We start from the raw sequence: 19,494 nt of genomic DNA, 5'->3' as shown, positions 1-19,494 counted from the left end.
CAGCCCAGGCTTCTGATGTTTTGTTTGCCACGAAGCTCTGGGGGCCAACTGGGAGCTCCTGGAAATCAAAGAGAAAGAACAACATCTTGGGCTTGCCGAGGCGGGGTGCGTCCTGGCTGGCCTGCAGGGAGGAGGGTATGTGGAGTGCTGAGGGAACAGAGGTGGGAGCCCTGGAAGGAGGGCATGGGTCAGGTCTCCAGCATGAGCTTTCTTAACTCCAGGCTCCCCCTGCATGCAGCAATGCTCCTCAGATGCCCTTCAGCTTCTGCCGAGAACCCTCATGGGGTCTTCAAGCTCTAAGGAGGAGGAGGAAGGAAAGGAGCTTCCCCTTCTTTCTTCTCAGGGTGTTCTCCAGTTCCTCTCTCTGATCTGCTGGGTGGGAAATGGGACCCCAGCAGTCCCACTGAAATGGGGGTAAACAGGGGTTGGAAAGCAGATTAATGAGTTTTCACCTTCTCTCTATCGATGCCAAAGACAAAACTTTCAGTCAAAATGTGGTTCAATGACAGCAAAAAAATGTCCACAGACTTTCTGATAATACCCACACTCAGCTGCTTGGCCCTCAGGCCTTTGAGTTGATATGGCCACATCCAAACAAGGTGGCCACATCCAAACCTTCCCTGGTTTTGCCCTCGCTACCCTGCCACAGGGCTGGGGCAGGATTTGTTGGCCTGGGCACTGCTGTGCTGGGGTCTGTGGTGATTTCAGTGTGGATGGTAGTGGTTGAGGGCTGGGGATCTTCCTTGTTCTGGTTTCTTGACCAGTGTGAGCCTAGTACAGGTCTCTCCATATTCCTTCCAGTGTCCAGAGGTGACCTTGAACATATACCAGCCTTCAGGCAGTGCAGAGATTTAGGCTCCAGCTTTGTGAATGGTGCAAAATGGTTGCAGGAGCACACAAGACGCATTCAGAAGAGGAGGGTCTGGTCACTGGATTTTACTTATTTATTGCAAAAAGATGGAGAAGATTCCTATCTGTCTTATTCCCTTCATACCCACTGCACAGGCTCTCCCTGCTCCCCAGCTGGCTGGGCACTGCTGGGCCATCAGACCCAACCCTTTCACCATCTTCCCTCCCTCAGCATCTCTGCCCCCCATGGATGAGAGGTGGGCAGGAGCTGACTCTGGACCTTCAGCCACAGGGACTGGTGTGGGTGGCCTTAGCTCCTGCCTTGAAGCCTTGAAGCCTTGAAGCCTGCCTTCTGAGCAAGTCCTGACTGGGGGCTGGATCTCCAGGTGGGCACCAAAGGCGACATGCTGGATTTGCCACCAAGGTGACTCTGGACTGATTCTGAGCCTGAGCCCATAGGGTTCAGCCTGCACTACCTATCCCAAGGCTCTTCACCCCAGCTCCCCCCTGCCTTTGCCTTGGCACTCAGGCCCAGCGAGGAAGGAGAGACCCCAGCTGCCCACAGCCCACCTTCCCCAGAGCCAAGCCCTTCTCCCCCATCACCCACCTCCATCCCCTCGCCCCTGTTTTCTTATTCCCAGCATTTACCCTGCCGCACGTAGCCCTGGGGGAGCCGGAGGATTGTACACAGAGGGAGAAGTTATTTTTCCTTGACATAAACATCCAAGCCTTTCCTCGGCCCCTTCGCTTGAAACGTGGAGGTAGGACCTGGACTCATAACATCCGGCAGGAGGGGTTGGCCTTATCTGCCAGGAAACACTCAGCTCCGGATACATCCTCCCCTGCTCCCGGCACCCCAAGCAGCTCCCATTGGCAGCGCCGGGCAGGAAACCACTCAGCAGCTTGTCTCATTCCCTCCTCTGGAGGGATGGGAGGGAGGGCCTGATCCTGTTCTCCCTGCATGACTTCCCATGGGGTGCAGCAGGGTTCAGAGTCAGGGGGGAATGGGGGCAAAAGAAGATGGAGGGGGAAGGGGTTTACCTGTGAGCAGAATGGGGTTGACAGGCAAAGGGGGATCCTTGGGAGCTGGCAGTATTGAGGGTCTCCCCTAGGCTCTGCCACTGATTTGCAGGGTGACCTCAGTCAAGTCTCCTTACCCCCTTCTCTGCCTCTGCTTTCCTCCCCTCTTTCTGTTTTGAGAGCAACAGAGGGGAAAAAAAAACATTTTCCAGCTAATTTGGTAGCAGCACTGAGAGCTCCCACATGGGGCAGAGACCCCTTATGCTAAGGGCAGCACAAGCACTTAGTCCTGTTAAACTCTCAGTATGAGACAGTTCATGTCCCAGTGCTAGACAGAAAAAGGATGGGAAGGAAGGAAGTGTTACCTCTGGTTTACCAACAGGGAAACTGAGGCACAGAGCAGCCACATGGCTGTTTGTCATAGAGGTCTACCCCAGCCCAGTGGCACTGGGACAAGCAGACATGGCTGGTGGAGTGAGGATGAAGAGAAGCCACCACCTGCTCAAGGGATGCAAAATGACCCATCCTGGGAGGACCAGGGCATGGCACATACCACAACTCAAATCACAGCCCAAATCCCAGCGCTGTCCAGGAAGGTGAACTCATCCCTGCTCCCAGTGCCCAGCACTATGACCTGCACAGCCACAGGGCCAAGGGCTGGCCAGGGCCACCGGATGCCAGGGCCTGAGGACTCATACCCTGGCCACCTCCTGGCAAAGAGATACCCTCGCTCTGGCCCAACCTGACCCCCCTGAGCAGGAGCCCAAATGTGGTGTGAGGCCATTTTATCCCTTCCTGCAGCCCTGATTTGATTTTCCTGCTGGTTCCCAGCCCATCCCAGCCTGGAGGAAGCAGACCACAAACCACAAGGCTTTTCTGGCATGTGCAAAGACAGCCTTGGGCTCAGGGTCTGGGACAGAGAGGGAGGAGAAACATGCCCAGGGCTGGCGCAGAACGAGTCCTGCTTGGTGTTGAGACCCCCAAAAGTCCATAAACCACCATGGCCATCAGTCCTCTGCAGGTATGCTGGCTTTCCAGGGAGAAAAAAAGGCTCCTTGCCACCTCTGGTCTGGTCCTGCAGCAGCGCCCTTCATCCCAAACCCATGCTGTGTGGCAGGGGGAAACCCACAGCGTTGCATTTTCCATCCCACCGGGGTAGGGGCAGATGGCTCCAGGCCTGAATTCCACCTCGGCTGCCGGTGTCCCAGGAGGTGGAAGCTGGCTGCTCCTGGCGCTGGGTGCGTGCCCGGATCCGGCCGGCGAGCCCTGGCTGCCAGGGAGCCGCGCCTCGGCTTGGCTGCAGCTCCCAACGCCCTCGGGGCCCGCGGCTCCCGGTTGGGGCCTGTAGCTGCTCCTGGCGTGCGGAGAGCACAGGGACACGCTCCCACCTCTCCTCACGCGGCTCCAGCTTGAGCAAGTGGGGACAGGCTCGGCTCGCGGGAGCATCCCGGCCCGGTGGGCTCCTTGGGGGTGGGATGCACGGAGAAAACCCTTTTTTTCCAGGGGAACCAGACTCTGGCCATGGTCACGCATGCTGGTGGGAGCTCTTGGTGTGGGCTTTGCCTCCCACAACCCCAGATGTGATTCTGCCTGTCTCAAGGGAAGGAGGGAAAAGGCTCATGGGGTGTTGCAGTAGATCCCATCACTGCTTAGGAATAAGGACCAGGACAGGCGGGAGCAGTCAGAGAGAGGGTCCCATCAGCAAGATGGCAGCAGACTGAATCTGTCATGCTAGTGGCAATGCCTAGAGTTGATCTTGTTGTGGGGTCAGGAGGGCTGTGTTCTGCCTCCTCCTCAGTGCAGTTTAAAACCTCATTACACTGTTCTCAGCCTCTGCTGCAGCAGACCTGGCAGAAGGGGACATTTACAGGGTGCCTTGGGCTGGGTGCCCTTCTAATGAGGACCTATGTGGAAGGAAACAGCCTCCTGGTTCAAAGGCAGATCCAGGTTTGGACACACACACACAGGCCATCCCTGCCATGAGCAGGTTTTAATGTGCTGTTAAGGGGCTGTGAGAATCCCTTAGGCCTGGGGCAACACAGGGATGATGTGGAGAGAAGGAGGAGGGAGGAGCAGGACTTCTCCAGCCCTGCTCCTGCTCCTGGCATAGTCCCACATGAGTCAACGCTTCTGGACAGAGAGGCCAAACCAGCTCATGCCATCTCCCTCCCTCCAGCCCTGATTTACAAATCCCCTTGGAAGAAGGACACTGCCCCAGCCAGGCTGCTGCAACAGCCATCTCTGCACCACACCAAGCATTGTGCCCTGGTGCTGTGCTGGTGCAAGAGCCACCACAGTTCATGGTGCCAGCAGGACACCCAAAGTTGTCCATTTTGTTCCCCCTCAAAGGAAGAGGTAGTGTGTGTGATGGAAGGGCTGTCTCCGGGGGTGGCACTAGTGGAGTATAAAGGAGGACCACAAGCACAGGACATGGTGCATCCCCAAATACTCATGCAGCTTTCTACCTCCTGGGACCATGGGCTCCCTGAGTCAGAGATAAGTCATTTATAGGAGGCAAGCCAGCCCAGTTGGGTTGGGTTGGGTTGGGTTCCACTGGGTTGGGTTGCGTGACCTTTGGAGACTTCTTCCAGCCAACACACATAGGTGGTCATCACAAAGTGCACTGGAAACTTGCTCATCCACTTTTCCACTTTTTGGGGCCAAGCAGGAGGACACAGCCTGGGAAGACACTTCTTTGGGAAGTGTGAATGGCTTAACCTCAAGGACACAGGGACACAGCCTAATTTAATGTCTAACAAGAGCAGGTTGTGATGGTGGTCCCTGGACTGCAAGATGACCTAAGCTTTTCTCTTTGCTAGCTATGCCTGAAGGGCACCACTCAACATCCACCTCCAAGAGTGCCCTTGATTCAGCCCCCCAAATTTGACCCACGCTTCCACATCTCAGGCCTCACTGCCTTGATCTGCATTAGCATCACGGACCCTTTACATGGCCCTCACACTGTGGAGCATCTTAAGTGGTGCATCAGCACGAACTGTGAAAGACGGCCTTAAATGTGAATAAAACCCTTGCTCCAGGCACTGGCACTTGCTCCATAAATAGGCAACATCCATCACTTGTGCTCGCCAACACACCAAAGGCAAAGCTCTGCCTTAACTTCATGGTAGTATCTACATAGGTGTTAAAAGACCATATTAGTGAGATGGCAAAAGCAGGATCAAGGCCATCAAAGTGACTTGCTGCCCCTGCGACACCCCATGAAAAGCGAACGCATGCCTTGAGTCACTTTGTTAGAAAGCAGTCCACAGTTTGTAAAGATAACCACAGATCTTTTTTATTAAAAAAAAAAAAAAAAGAAGTAGAAAAGTTTGGCTGCAAATACCAACAAAAAAAAATTTAAAAAAATAGCACTTGCACAGGAAACGTTTATGGTTTGAAAACTTTGTCAATAGCTCCAGCAATTCCAATCATAAAACAATCATCGTATAAAAACATATCTATTTAAATTAAATATTTTATGCAAACTCGTATCTACACTCATTCAAAATGCATAGAGTCACACAAAAAAAAAGATGGAATGTATTAGCTTAAAAACCTGTGAAGTTGGGGGGCTTTAAAGTATTATTTGCAATTATTATTAATACATGTTTGGGACCGAAACCAGAAAATCATAGCCACGCTACTAACTAATCATTGCCAAGTGCCATACAGTAAATACTAAGATTAATCATGTCATATAACTGATTTAAAATAAAGCTTCATCTTTATGAAAAGGAAGAGAACTCGAGCAATACAAAATCCGAGGGGAGGAATAATGGAAGGAATAAATCAATGTACAGCTTTATTACAAGCAATAATACGCCAGAGTTAGAAGAGGCATTGGGCACTGCGGCTCCAAATGTGAAGCATTTGCTTTCGAAGGATGTTTGATAAAAACTATGCCTGCTACATCATCACTTCTTTGCCAAAAATGCTCATCCCAGGACCCATTCCCAGCCTGGCGGGGAGGGCAGCTCATGCTGCACCCCCTTTGGCAGCGCTTTTGCTGGGAGGCCAAAATGAAGCCATGGAGGGGAAAGAAGCCAGCTGGATCCTGCCTTTCCAAGGATCTTGCCCATCTCTGGAATGCTCAGACTGAGCGCCCCTGTGGCTGGTTGCCCCCCTGCAGCCCCTGTGCCACCGAAGCATCCCTGGTGTACCATCTCCTCTGGGGTTTCCCAAAGGATGAAGCTGCCAACTCACAGTCTGGGGGTATGAGGACAGGGGGTCGTTTAAGCCCCAACAGCATGGTCAAGCAGGTCAGGGCAGCTGTGGCAATGTTGACACCATGAGCCAAGTGGCTTGCAGGCTGTGCACCCTTTCACCAGAATCTCCCCTTTTCCTCCAATGCCTTTTCCCCTTCCAGGGGGTTATGCCCTTGCCAGGACTTCAGACCTCCCATTTGTGGGATGCTGCCACCCTCCCAACTCCAAAGCAGACCTGGCGGTGCCCCAAACTGGGGGCAGCCTTCCCATGCTCCCAGGAGCATCTCTGCTTTGGAAGAGGGTCTTGGCCAATGGGCTTTGGCATTGGGAAATCCCCCCAGCATCATTTGGAGCAGGGCACCCGAGACTTTGCACCAGTGGTGAAACGCCGACCGAAATCCTTTACCTACACCACCGAGGAGACTCCACAGCCCTTGCACTTCGGGCTTGGTCACCCTGAGGGGCAGTGAGCGATGTCCCTGGGCACAACGCCTCATAATACTGTGTCGGGTCCTTCCTCGGCCGGTCCAGGCGGCCCTGGCTGAGGTTCTAAGAGACGCTGTAATTATTGTAGTAGGTGGCCGTGGCATCGGCAAGGACGGAGATGAGGCTGGTCTCAGAGGCATGGGAGCTGCCAGACGTCGGGATGTGTCCATTGACCAAGACCCCACTGTGGTGGTCACCATGGCCGGGGTTGTTGAGATACTGGTCAAACTCATTGCGGTCCATCTCCCCCAGGAGCTCAGCTTGGCTTAGCTGGTCCAAGGTATCAAAGCCATGGTGGTCGGGCGGTGGGGAGAGCTGGCCCAGGTGGGCATGGAGGGCAGGAGGATGCAGGGAGGGGAAGGCAGGTGTGTAGTAGCTGGGAGGAGGAGGAGGAGGAGGAAGGGAGGGGCAGCTGGAGGCCGGGGGCATCATGCAGGCTGCTGGCTGCGGTACCGGGCTGAGAGGGTGGTGGTTGCATGGGAGGGAGCTGCCTGCATACTCCGGGGAGTAGGTGGCTCCAGCGAGGTGGGAGCGGTGATGCTCATCGGGGCAGGGCGAGGAGAAGAAACTCTGCTCATGGTCTATGGCATCCAGTGGAGACATCTCCGGGGGGGTGGGCAGCCCGTAGGGGTAGGTGTCCACACTGGTGCTGCTGCTGCTGCCTGGGGCCTCCCGGTACCCCCGGACGGACGGCAGCACTGGGCGAGGGGGGTACTCACCCAGCCCTTCTTTATCCCCCCCGGCCCGACCGCAGGTCCGCTTCTCTGGCACCACGTTTTGGTCCCGCGTCAGGCTGCCCAGCAAAAACCCGGGGTCCACCCGCTTGCAGATGCGCTTGACCTGCTTCTTCCGCCGGGGCCGGTATTTGTAGTTGGGGTAATCTTGCATGTGCTTCACCCGCAGCCGCTCAGCCTCCTCCACATAGGGACGCTTCTGCGAGAGGCTCAGAGCCTTCCAGGACTTGCCTGAAACAGAGAACAAAACTCCTCTTAGCACCCCCGGCAGGGGAAGGAAAGGTGGATGCCTCCCAGAGCCTGCAGGCACACAACACAAGGGCAAGGTAGAGGCTCTGAGCTGGCACACATGGAGGATGCAGCCTGCAAACCCTTCGGGAGGATCGGAGGGCAGCAGGAGGATGAAGAAGATGGGGATCAAAGCCACTGTATGTCCTCCACATCTTCCCATCCCAAGTCCCTGCGCAGGGTGGGTTCAGGGTTAGCTGAGCCTCACTGCAGATAAATCAGGACAAATAAACTCCCCCAGCTCCATGGCTGATCTTCCAGTGCCTCTGTGGGACGGAGATCATGGCTGCCCAGCAGGGACGGCCAAGGCCATGCCTGACTGAGCAGGGGTCAGGACATGGTGTCCCTGGATGTGTCCCAGCCCACGCCCTGCCAGGACTCATGGGGTGTAGGATAGACCAGGGTGCCATGACCTTGCTGCTCCCAGTTTGAGATACACAAAATGTCCCCAAGACACAGGGTAGAGAGGCAGTGGCGGGGCAAGGGGGGTGTATCCCATGGTGAGGATACCCCAGGCTGTTCCTCTGGGTAGGGGGAGAAATGAGGATACAGATGAAAGCATTTGATGCCTTCCCACTGCCAAAGAGACAGCAGAAATAATACTAGCAAGCTGAGATGCTGCATGGTAATTCAGCAAGGAGAAAACCCAAACCAGCAAAGAAAACACCACAAAACTGTACAAGGAAACACAAACTTTGGGTAAGAGGCTGGACAGCAAGGCTGTGTTGCAATTTGGGCAGCTCTTTCTCAGACTGTCTGGGCTGGTGTTTTCTGTTTGCCCTCTTGGTTTCACATTAAAAAAATGGGATTGTGAGAGGGGGGAAATAGCAGATGGGGAGTGGGAAACAAATCTGTGTTTAAAATGGGTTGTTATCTCCAACAGAAACAGGAGAAACACACACACAGAGTGCCATTCAATATTGGGGTGGGCTAGTGAGCTTAGGGACAAAGTGGGACAGCAGGGGCAGGCCAGGAAATCTAGGGGGTCCCTCCTTGCCTGGCGTGCAGGGATCCCTGCCACTGGCAGCACAAGCAGTTTGCACCCCAGAAGGGTTTGCATCCAAGTGGCTGCTTACTCCAGAGTGTGGGCGACTGCTGGGCTTTGTGTCCTGCGGGGCGGGTGCACGGGTGCCTGCTCCCTGGGGTGCAGAACCCCTTCAGGCATTGCACCCCACAAGGCAGTCCTTGGATGTTGCCCTAGGATGCTGGACCCGGCCAGGCTTTGCACCCCACAGCCTGGACATGCTGGTTCAGGGGTGCCCACTCACAGCTTGCCGGACCTGCCTATATTCCATGGGGTGGCCGGGAGGATGCAGGCACTCCAGCATACCAGACCCAGGCATGGTTTGCACACCGCAGAGCAGCGGGGACGGTTCCCGGTTGGGCAGGGTTCATACCCCAGAGGATGGCCGATGGGTGCAGGGGTGCCCACACCGGGGTAATGGCTCCAGATAGAGTCTGCACCCTCGGGGATGCCCGAGTGGGTGCTCGGACGTTCACCGCGGAGTCGCACCCTCGAACCCCGCATGCCCCCTCTCCTCACCGAGCATCTTGCTGAGCTCCGCGTTGTGCAGGTCCGGGTTCTGCACGGCCAAACGCTTCCTCTCGTCCTTTGCCCACACCATGAAAGCGTTCATGGGCCGGCGGATGCGGCTCTCGGAGCCCTTCTCTCCCGGCGGACACCGTGGGGGCGGCCCCGGCGGGACCCCCTCGGCCGCGTCCCCCTCCAGCCGCTCCGGCCAGGGGAAGGTTCCGAGCAGCGCAGCCATGGCCCGCCCCCCCCCGACAGGCTCTGCCCGCGGGGTCCCCGCGCAGTCCCAGCCTCCTGCCCGGCCTCCCCCGTATTTATGAGCTCCTTGGAAAAAGCCTCCTCCAATGACACCGAAGGTGCTCGCTGCTCCTCCTTGTTTGCAAACTCCTGAGCCCCGGCCAGGGTGGTGCGGGGAGAAAACTTCTCCCCTCCCTCTCCCCATCACCGCCCGGGGGAGAAGGGGGGGGAGCTCCCCCAACACACCCCTTTCTTCTCCTCTCACCCCCCTTTTATTATTATTATTAGTTCTTATTTTGCCCACTGAAGGGGAGGGGGACGGAGCTGGAAATGGCCCTACCACCCCCAAACAGCCCCGGCTGCACCCCCCAACCCCCACTGCACCTCAGAGCCCCCAGAACTTCAAGGCTGGGGGAAATATATAGAGAGGAGATGAGGGCGCTGAAACCTTTTCAGGGTGCTCTGGAAAGGAGAAGAGCCCCAAAAAGAAGATTCCCATAGGGTGTCCCCTCCTCAGACCCCTCCCCAGGCTTTGGCAAGCTGCAGCCTGTTTGCATGGGGAAATCAAGGCAGGGGTATCCCTGCCCTACCTAACAATTCCCTACACAAATCAATCAAGGGTATCCCTTTCTGGCCCCACACAGCTCCTGCTTTAATCACTAGTCCAGGCTGTGCTTTGCCACCCCGTGTTGGCTTTCACACAGTTCCCCCAGATTCCCAGGTCCCCTTGCATGGAAGGGAAAGAGGGTCACAGTGAAGCTGCTGGTGGGTGCCTGTCCAGCCTGGTTGGGCTCCTGTGTGAGCTTTGTGGGGACCACATGGGCAGGGACAGGGATGGGGCAGCTCAGACAGGCTGTGACATCCCCAGTTGGTCCCCACAGCCCATCTCGGGGACACGTAAGGCCAGTCCAATACTTTGTTGTCTTTTTCTTGCTGTTGTTTTATGGAGCACTGCTCCATCCTGCAAATTGTCCCCCACCCTAGCTGGGATGAAGGCACCACCATCCCACAACCTTATTTCTCACTAACCCCAGTTCAGTGCTCATGAGGGCAGCAAAGTCTCCCCCAGGAAGTGTTCCCCCACCAGGATGATCTCCAGTATCACTAAGGAGACCAAAAATCCCCAGCTGGGTGCCCTTGCCCAGCTCATCTCTGCAACCTGCCCAGTGGAATATATTTAGTCCCTTGATTCCTTTATGATTCTGACCCCCTGACATGGGCTGCAGGGCTGCAGCGGCTCCGCTTTGACTGATTGTGGATTTCCTCTCTGTGCTGCCAGAAAGCCGGCAGGCAGGGGTGCAAGATGGGAAGGCATTTCCTAGGGTTGGCTGCTGCTGCCCCATCTAACCCCCCAGAAGGGGGGAAAAACCCATCGCGGATCCCCAGCTGGGGTGTTTGTACAGGTAAGCAGTGATTTACCACATGTCTAGGTGTTCCTATTGACTCTTGTCAGATTACAAGTGATGGAGAGAATGGTATGTAAATGTATGCTGTGTGGGTTCAGATCTGCCTGGGTTTCCTGGTTTCTCCTCTTCCTTTGCACAGGAGTGGGATTGCTGCGGTTCTGTTCCTCCTGGATTACAGTGATTTGGGGGTCTGGAGAGCTGAAAGGTGCTAACTTGACTTGCAGCAGAAGCAGCAACTGCCCTTTCCGAGTTCTTCTCCGGGACCAAATTAAAACCCTACGGAAGCAACAACATTTTCCAAAGGAACTGATTACATCTATTAAGCTATTTACAAGTGGGCTTGATCAGAGCTGCGTTATCTGGGAATACAACAGGAAGGCAACTTCTCTTAAATCTAAAAGGCGCAGGAGATTTCCTGGTCTCAGGACAGATTTATAAACCCTTTACACACACACACACATGCAGGCTGGCACATAGCAACTGCCTTTCATCTGTGCTTTGGAGCCATGCACGCTCCTGGGGACGGCTCGTGTTGTCCCAGGCTTTACAGAGCGGGCTCCGTTTCTCTCCCAAAGTCCTGTCTCACGCCTTGAAGTGCCAGGACGGGGAAGAGAGGGAGGATGTCAAACTCTCCATCCTGCTCCAAACAGGTCTCCTGGGTGCCTTTTCCAGATGGGAGTCGCTGCAGAGGTTGGCAGTGAGAGGTTGGGAAGAGAACCTGTAATATCCTTCTTTTATTTTTCTGATTTCCCTTCAGTAGGGGTTGAAGTGCATTAACGAGGGACTGCCTGAAGCTGCAAGGGTTTATTTTGAATTGGTTTTAGATTGCTCAGCATTAATTCTTAATCCTCAGGATGCACAGGGCCTGGGTATCATCATCATCATCATCATCATCAACATATTACCTCTATAGTAGAGTCCCCGGAGGCCAGAAAGCTTTAGTAGTAGTAGTAGTAGAATAGAATGTTGCCTCAAGGGAAAAGGAACAGATGAATCCCTCTTGAGCCCTGTTACATGGCTTGGGATGGAAGGAAAGCTCTGGGGGAGAATCAACCACCAAGCAGGGACAGGACTCACATCCACCTCCTGCCTCTGCTGCAGACACCTGGAGGTTCCTTGTTATTCCCCTCTGCATCACGGGGGTAACATTGCTTGATCTGCCCCACCCCAGGTATTGCAGGGGTAAACTCATGTGGCTTTTGGGTTCCCTCAGAGATGTGTGCTGGGACTCCTGTGTGGTTGCAGGACAAAGAAATACTTGAGGATATTTCTTGTTTGGATTTTCTCCCTGCTAAAAGACAGCACCTTCCTAGGACACCCCCCCCCCCCTTTGGAATGCAAACTGTAATAATAATAATGATAATAATAAACACTTCATATTTCCCCCCCCTCTCTCCTGTAGCATTCTGATTGCATTAGTAAGATGGGTTTCATCCTGCACCCTACCTAAAATGCTGGTTAAACCTGTCCTGTCGGAAGCTCTGCATTACATAAAGACAGCCAGGGCTCATGTGAAAATGCCACCTTTTAATTGCGACCGTATCAGGGTAATTAGCAGCAGTCTGGAAAAACTTAATCTTTACTTTTTCTGCTTACCTTCCAGTTCTGGTGCAGCGCTTTACCTGTATCTGGGGCACAGGAAGAAACGGAGCTCTCACAGGGCTTTGAGAGCAGGGAAATTACGGCTAAAAGCTATGAGCTAAAATAGATTGAGCAGACAAAGGGTGGAAGAAAGCTTTGTTCTCCCCATTTTCACGGATGGGGAACAGTGGCAGCAAACTCCCATGGGTCCAGCAGAAAAATCTGTGCCTGAACCCAGCTTTTGCACTGTACAGGCAAGACCATCCCCACTCTTCAAAAATACCCCCTTTTGGCATGGATCTGACATCTGGCATGTTACTCAGCTTGCAAACAGTGGGTCTGTTTTCACCAAGTAACCTCCCCACACCCCCCTGCTTCGGAGACATTACAAAGTGTGAGAAAGTGCAAATCCTAAATTAGCTCAATATTCACATGTTCCTTAATTATTGATGAAGCTCTCGTCTCCCAAGGGTAGGATCTGCAGAGGCAGCTGGGGGTTCCCAGCAAAGAGCTGTCTCTCGTCTCCCAGCTGCTTTACCACTGAGACAGAAGAACCAACCCGGCCCACTGCCCGGCCTCCCCGGCTCCGCCAGGGACTGCTACAGGGACCATTTATTTGCTAGGAGGAGAAACCAGAGTTTTCACCTTATGCAGCCAAAAATGTGGACAAACCCCCCCAGTTTTAAGATTTCCAACATGCACACAACCACAGTGCTGAATAGTTCTGCTCTATTTTTAAAATGCAGCTTTAAATTGCAAAATACATATACATACATTATTTCTTTTAGGTTAAAAGGGACTAGAGAATTTTGCCTCTTACACTTTAAAATTTATAAAAATGGACTAAGGTAAGGAAAGAAAAATATCTTCTGAGTGACTCAGAACTTAAGTTCTGACTTGCTGAAAAATTGAGCTTGAATTTGGCTTTGGAACAATCTTCAGACTTTTGCCACCATCAAAGTTTATATTTTTACCATATTGACCAGTCCCACATCACTAAAAGTTTGCTTATACAAGACAAGCAAAACTTCGCTTATCTTACATGGGGCAGGTACAGAGACGACAGCCTTGGTTATTGTCCAAGTATTCTAAGCTCAGATCCTTCCCGGGAGTTCCTCAGCCACTAAATCCATGCGGATCAGATTTATAACCCTTCCCACTGCAAACCTCACCTCACACTGCCTAGGAATGAGGAGGAATTAATTCGGATGCTCGCAATCCTCACGCTGTTCGAGGACACACTATCGTAAGATCCTCTTTTAAGACAGGCGTGATGCTGTGCAGTGTTTCCAATAGACTTTGTGTGGTTTTCCTCTCTTCTTGGAGCTTCCTTCCTCCCCTTAGTGCTGGCAGGTTTGGAGGTTTCATGACGTAAATCGTGCCTTTTGAAGGTGGATGCTTCACAATCTTGAGTCTTGTGTATTTAAACAGGAGAAAATTGGTTAATTACACTGGTGCATTCAGCTCATTTTCTTTGCTGAGAGCTGATTATCTGAAAGAACTCAGCACTAGAACTGCCCTTTGCTTAAAGGAAAATCGCATTATTTGAACACGATGAACTGTCCCCAACCACACTTCTTGAATTGCACAAAGCAGCTCCCTCTCAATATCATCTAATGGACTGAAATGCCCATTGACCCAAGGATAGGTGGTTCTGAAATCTTAGTGGGTTGTCTTGAAACTTGTACTTTACTGAACCCTGGTTGTGTGTAAAGCCCTTGAGCTAGTATGTCTAGGAAAGAAGTCCAAAGAATGGCATGTGTTGCACACATCTGGGTTGTCTTGCAGCATTCACCAGCTTTCCCATTCCCAGCTCTAAAGGCAGGCTCTGCAGTCAGACACAGCAACACCGAAACGGTTGAAACTCATAAAGCTCATGCAGACTCATACCAGTCCGGTGCTGGTAAGAAGACAACTTTTCTATGGGCAATAATTGCCAGGAGAGTTTTGCGCTTGCAGGTATTTACAAGACAAAATTCAGCATATATATTGCTGTTCATAAAATTGTGGTTGCAAATCACAGTTTGGCACGTAGCAGCCTTTGCACCGACAGTTGAATTCAAGGCTTGAAGCAAAGAACGACACTATACCTGTGATGAATGGAGGTAATTCACGAGGAACCATCATGTGTGTAAGGCTCCGAGTGTGAGAAGGGGAAATTTCTTCTGTGTCAATGGTGACCGGTGATTACTGAAACTGAAAACATTTTAACACCTATGCTGTGTGTGCCTCAGTCTCGATTTGAAAATGAAAGTAGAGTGGAGACTCATTTTGCTTAGTTTCTAGGTAATTTCAGTTGGAGGTATGTGATTTTGCGCTGTGATGTGTGAGTCAACGGACAAATATCTAACAAAAGACTGCTGTTTGAAAGCCTTATTTTCACAGCAATGAAACCAAGTAACTTCTTTGGGCTTACATTCTGCTAATTTCACCATTTGAGTAATGATGTAATTATTTTTCTTATGCTTTCTAAAAAAAAGACCTTCTTGCCAAACCAGAGTTTGGTTAAAACTGAACTCACAACCCACTATAAACAGCAAAAACATGCAATTACTTTGAAGTGTGTTCCTGTTGTTTCAATCATCCATTTCACGAGACAGTATCTGGTCAGGAGAGCTTTTTGTCCAGTAATGCAAAGTTGGTTGACCCCTAACATGCACAGAGCAAAGCAGATAAATGAATAGCTCATTTCAAATACTAGTCTGTTATGATTTTCCCTCCCTCTCCCCAACCCGTATTCTGCACATGCTATTTCTCTTTGAACTCGAGGCACATTAAAATCCCACATTTCCTGGGATAGAGTAAAATTCCCACTACTTGTACAAATAGAGAATCTTCTATTTGTAGCCGATATTTCAATCTGGGCCAGATTTAAATCTTAGGTATTCGGTACTTAACGGTAGTAACACCATATATTTAAAAATGTACTCCTGGGTTTATTCTTCCTATAACTAACACTGGAAAATGGCCAAACACTCGTAAGAATTAGCATGCAGAAACCTATGGAAGATTAATGTAGAGAACAAACAAATAAGCCCAGCAGTACTTGGAGAAGTAAACCAGCACCTTTTTAAACTGAAATCCCTGAAAGACTGTGAAGTGTAGTTAAAAAAACTATTGGGAACAAACAGGCTTTTTGGCTTTTGCTGACAAACAAACCCCCAAATTTGTGGTGAGCAAGAGATTAGAAATGCTGCTTTGCAGAGGACCCACAGAACTTCAATGCAACATGAAAAATTATTCTGCTGTATTCTTTTGCTGCAATTATTTTTTTTGCACGTTGGGCATGGAGCTTACTCACAACTCTATAGCAACATCATGGTATGAAGTGGTATTTCATCTAAAGAAATCAGGGAATTGGCCCGGCCTCAGCAGCATCAGAATGGCTAATACCTGCACAGCACTGAAAAGCAAATGCTACTCTAAACACAGAGAAAGACACCTTGCTCTCCCTTGCAAGAAGTAAAAATACAGTAATTTTGCTGTAATGAATGAACATGTCCTGAAAGTAAGAAAGGTGCACTGCAACCCAAGGTATCTCAGAAAGGAAGAGTTCAGCTGCAAGCTAAAACATCTGAAGCCATGTGGGCTGTGTAACGCATGCTTTAGTTTCACTGGACAATAAAGGCAGCTTAAAAAAATTTTTCATATTAACATCTGCATCTTGACAATGTTTTATAAACCATGTTAAGCAACTCAACTGAGCCAAGACAATAAAAAAATGTACCCATTTTATTCAGCAGTGCAGGCCAAGTGGGACGTTTTAGATTTACACTGATGAAACGCAGCCAGGCCCAAAGTCAAATGAACAGCTAATGATGTGAATTCCGGTCGGCCACTCCAGATTATGGCATGAGAACTGGCTGGCTTTCAGGATTGTGCTGTCCCTTTGCTGTGGCTAAAGCAGTATCAGAATCAGACTCCAGGATGGTGAATGCTGCTTCTCATTCCAACACTTTACTTCCATGCTCGCCCATCTCTTCTAACAGCTCTTAGCTGAGATTAACATGTCGAAATTCATGCTGAATGTTTAATACCTCATACAAAACTGGTTATGGTAGTGCTGAGTTCCAGCATTGCTTATTTCCAGGTTTACAATTAGAAACAAGCTATAATTTGATTACAAACCTAAACTGCAAGTGTTCAGAGTATGCAGCAATACTAATGCATCTGACCAGCTATACTTTTAAAATCCACTTGGTCCCTAATTTCAGAGAAAAAGCTCTTGCTCTAGCCAAGACAACTGTTTGAATGCCAGATACATCACTGAAGGTACCCTGAGTGCTCCCAGATAACCAAAGATCTAGATATGGTTAATAAAGGCACAGCTCCTCTAGCTTTGTAGCAAAGTTACAATTGCTAGAGAATAGTTAACAAGCGGCTAGGAAACAAAGGGTGGTATTTTTATTTCACGCTTTAGTACTGATACTCAGGTGTAAAACTTTAATATTAGAACAAGTATTTGAGGAAGAAACAACATTTATTTTATATGTAAAAGGAGATCAATGAAAAAATTAGACATGACTTTGCAAAAAACAGTGAAAAAAACACATGGAACTTTGCAAAACCTCTCCTGTTTCCAGAAGCAGAGCTGGGCTATCACAAGTGAAAACAACAGTTGCTTTAATAATAAAAACAGTAGTAGGGTGAATTGTTCTTTTTAACCTGGATGGAGATAAACACAGTGTGAAGCAGCAGGTAGTAAGGAATTCACTGCCTTTCCCAGACTTAACCACAGTGGTTAAAACCAGGTCTGATTTTGCTTGCTGGAACAAAGTTGCACCAGAGTGAATCTGGGCTGAAGGCAGCACAAGGTCTGCTGTGTTACAACACAGCTCTTGCAAAGCCACGAAGGTGAACCGTCTGCCATGCTGAAAGAGGCAAAGTGGAACTATTTTTTGTTAAGTCTTGCTTTGCAGACATGCAAGCCTTGGCCCTACACATGGATACCTTTTTTAATAAGGCACTGAAGCTCACATTGATTTGTTACCATGTTCTTCCTTGAAAGAGCTATATTTAAACACAGTCTGTGGTTTCTGCTGGAGGTAGAGGAGTGTGCTCAACTCTGGATCACAAGTGGTGTCTGGCTGGTGTGTTTACACAGATTTCCCTAACTTGCTAAGGTACAAATCACCTGAGTCACAGCTTGACTCTTAAATGTGCTTGCAATGCTTCTTTTTCTTTTTCTGTGCTCCTTCGATACACTCATCTGCATCCTCTTTTTGCCTTTTGTGTTTCTTTTTATGGTGTTTCTTTTGCCGTGCCTCACAGTCCTTTGCACTTAGATCTTCCCCATCAGCAGTCCCTGCATGAATCTCTCCATTGCCCAGGTTTTCATCACAACTAATGCTTTCTCCTTCGTGCTGCTCTTTATGTTTCCCTTTCTTTTTCCTTGAGTGACATTCATTTAAAGGAGCATCCAGTTCCTTGTCATTCAAGCTACTTATCTTCGACTGTTTCGCTTTTGGTTTCTCACAATGCTCTGTACTCTTGGCCTCATCTCTCTTCTGCTTGTGCTTTTTCTGTTTGACTTTGGTTTTCAGTTCTTCTGAAGGCTCCAAAGCCTCATCGGCTGTTGGGCTGGAACTGACTACCTTTGCTTCTGTGTCATTCTGGGATCCCTTCAGTTTTGCCATGCGCTTGGCGAAATATTCCTGTACAGTGAGAACGCTCGTCACTGTATTGTAACCGTCTGCAGGCTTGGATAGACAGCAGTTTCCCTGCTTCTCTTCCTGAGACTTAGGACTGGCAATATCCTCCTGCAAGGGAACAAAGAGAGGCAGGAGCGAGAGTCAGAAATAATGGCTTTAAACATAATGGTGGTTTTTTTTTTGCACTAGTAAGAAAAATATTAACAAACAGTATGGTGCTTTGAAAATTAATTGCAAAAATATAGAGTTGGGCAGAAATGAGATTCAGCCCTTAATGCAAATGTTGGCACAAGTTAAGGGAGAAGAGGTGGCAGTATGGATGGCAGCGAGAGAATACAGAAGTCAGTTCTCTGTTGGTTTAAATTTCTTGCTGTTTACCTACTCCTGTGCAGCTCATGCAGATTATGTATAATACTATCATACTCAAGAGTATTACACTCACTTTGCAAAGGCACATGTCTCTACAAGATATAAAACAACATAAAAAGCAACACAGTACAACTTATTAGCCTATGGCATAAAGGAAATCCCATGCCTGGAATACCTCTGCAGCAAAGTGCAAGAACTTATGATACACAGAGCAATCCAGCATTGATGCATCTCTTCCATCTTATCTGATCTTTAGAAATGTTTGTTTCGCAGCTGGTTTACTGTCATTGTGTCCTAGATGTTGTTATTTAAACATGCTCCATTTGATTATACATTATCAGATGGCAAAAACAACATCACAGGTTAGATCTTACAAGGCTTCTGCATACACAAAATAAATAGCTGCTGAACTCTAGCTGCAGGTGAGTATCTATAAAAAGAGCCTAGTATCTAGAAAGTAAATATAAAACAAAGAGCAAAGTATAGCTATGGAGCTGGATATTACGTATGGCATGAAGGGAACTGACTCTGAAAAAGCAGCAAATGCAACAAGATGAAAATAACATAACTTGTTAAATTATCTGCGACTTGCAAAATAAACCAGCCAAAAAGGCAGCTGAAATTCAGACTTGTTTACACGGATACTAAAGCACTCAAAAATAACCCTTTGTGGCATATCCTTTTGCTTGGCAAAAGTCACAAACGGCTCTTGGAAATGTCCCAGATTTTACATTGTTGTGTTTTTTTAACCCTTGTATGAACTGCAGCTAACCAGGCACACCCAACCTGATGGGAAAAGCTGAGCAGGGGAGAATTGTGCAGAATCCTCACCAAAATCTGGCCTACATCACACTTCTTGAATGGTAGGTAATCCACAACTATTACAGTCAAGTGTGGCAAGTATGACAGAGATACTTCACTTTTTACCATTCATAAATGCACAGACAGGTCAGAGCATCCACTCTACCCATACATCTTGTATGTGAACTGAAGTGACTATAAAATGCAATCAAATCCAAGCAGTAATATTTTACGCCCACTTTCATGGGCATAAACTGATACACAGGGTGAAGACTAGCAGAGAACTGGGAGATATAAAATCACTTATCTCAACACTTTATGGTTATTGCATGATGG

General features: G+C 49.7%; 2 protein-coding genes across 4 annotated transcripts in view; both read right to left on the bottom strand.

The window, feature by feature from the left end:
• Positions 1 to 5,138: 5,138 nt before the first annotated feature.
• SOX7 (SRY-box transcription factor 7) lies at positions 5,139 to 9,475 on the bottom strand. Its single transcript, XM_061461061.1, has 2 exons — positions 9,126 to 9,475; positions 5,139 to 7,525 (listed from the first exon to the last, which is right to left on the bottom strand). The coding sequence occupies exons 1-2, from the start codon at positions 9,349 to 9,351 to the stop codon at positions 6,624 to 6,626; spliced, it is 1,128 nt and encodes a 375-aa protein (XP_061317045.1). The 5' UTR covers positions 9,352 to 9,475; the 3' UTR covers positions 5,139 to 6,623.
• Positions 9,476 to 16,039: 6,564 nt separating this feature from the next.
• Positions 16,040 to 19,494, bottom strand: part of PINX1 (PIN2 (TERF1) interacting telomerase inhibitor 1) — a 66,942-nt gene continuing 63,487 nt past the window's right edge. For all 3 annotated transcript variants that reach the window (XM_061461151.1, XM_061461153.1, XM_061461152.1), the window contains exon 7: positions 16,040 to 18,096. In XM_061461151.1, coding sequence (XP_061317135.1) covers positions 17,491 to 18,096 — 606 coding nt within the window. In that variant the 3' untranslated portion in view covers positions 16,040 to 17,490. The remainder of the gene's footprint in view (positions 18,097 to 19,494) is intronic.

Source organism: Pezoporus flaviventris, unplaced genomic scaffold (assembly GCF_033815535.1).
Source record: "Pezoporus flaviventris isolate CSIRO_AGI_PZ_B2104156 unplaced genomic scaffold, CSIRO_AGI_Pfla_v1 ptg000031l, whole genome shotgun sequence".
Classification (NCBI taxonomy): domain Eukaryota; kingdom Metazoa; phylum Chordata; class Aves; order Psittaciformes; family Psittacidae; genus Pezoporus; species Pezoporus flaviventris.
This window is presented reverse-complemented; position numbering and strand designations above follow the sequence as displayed.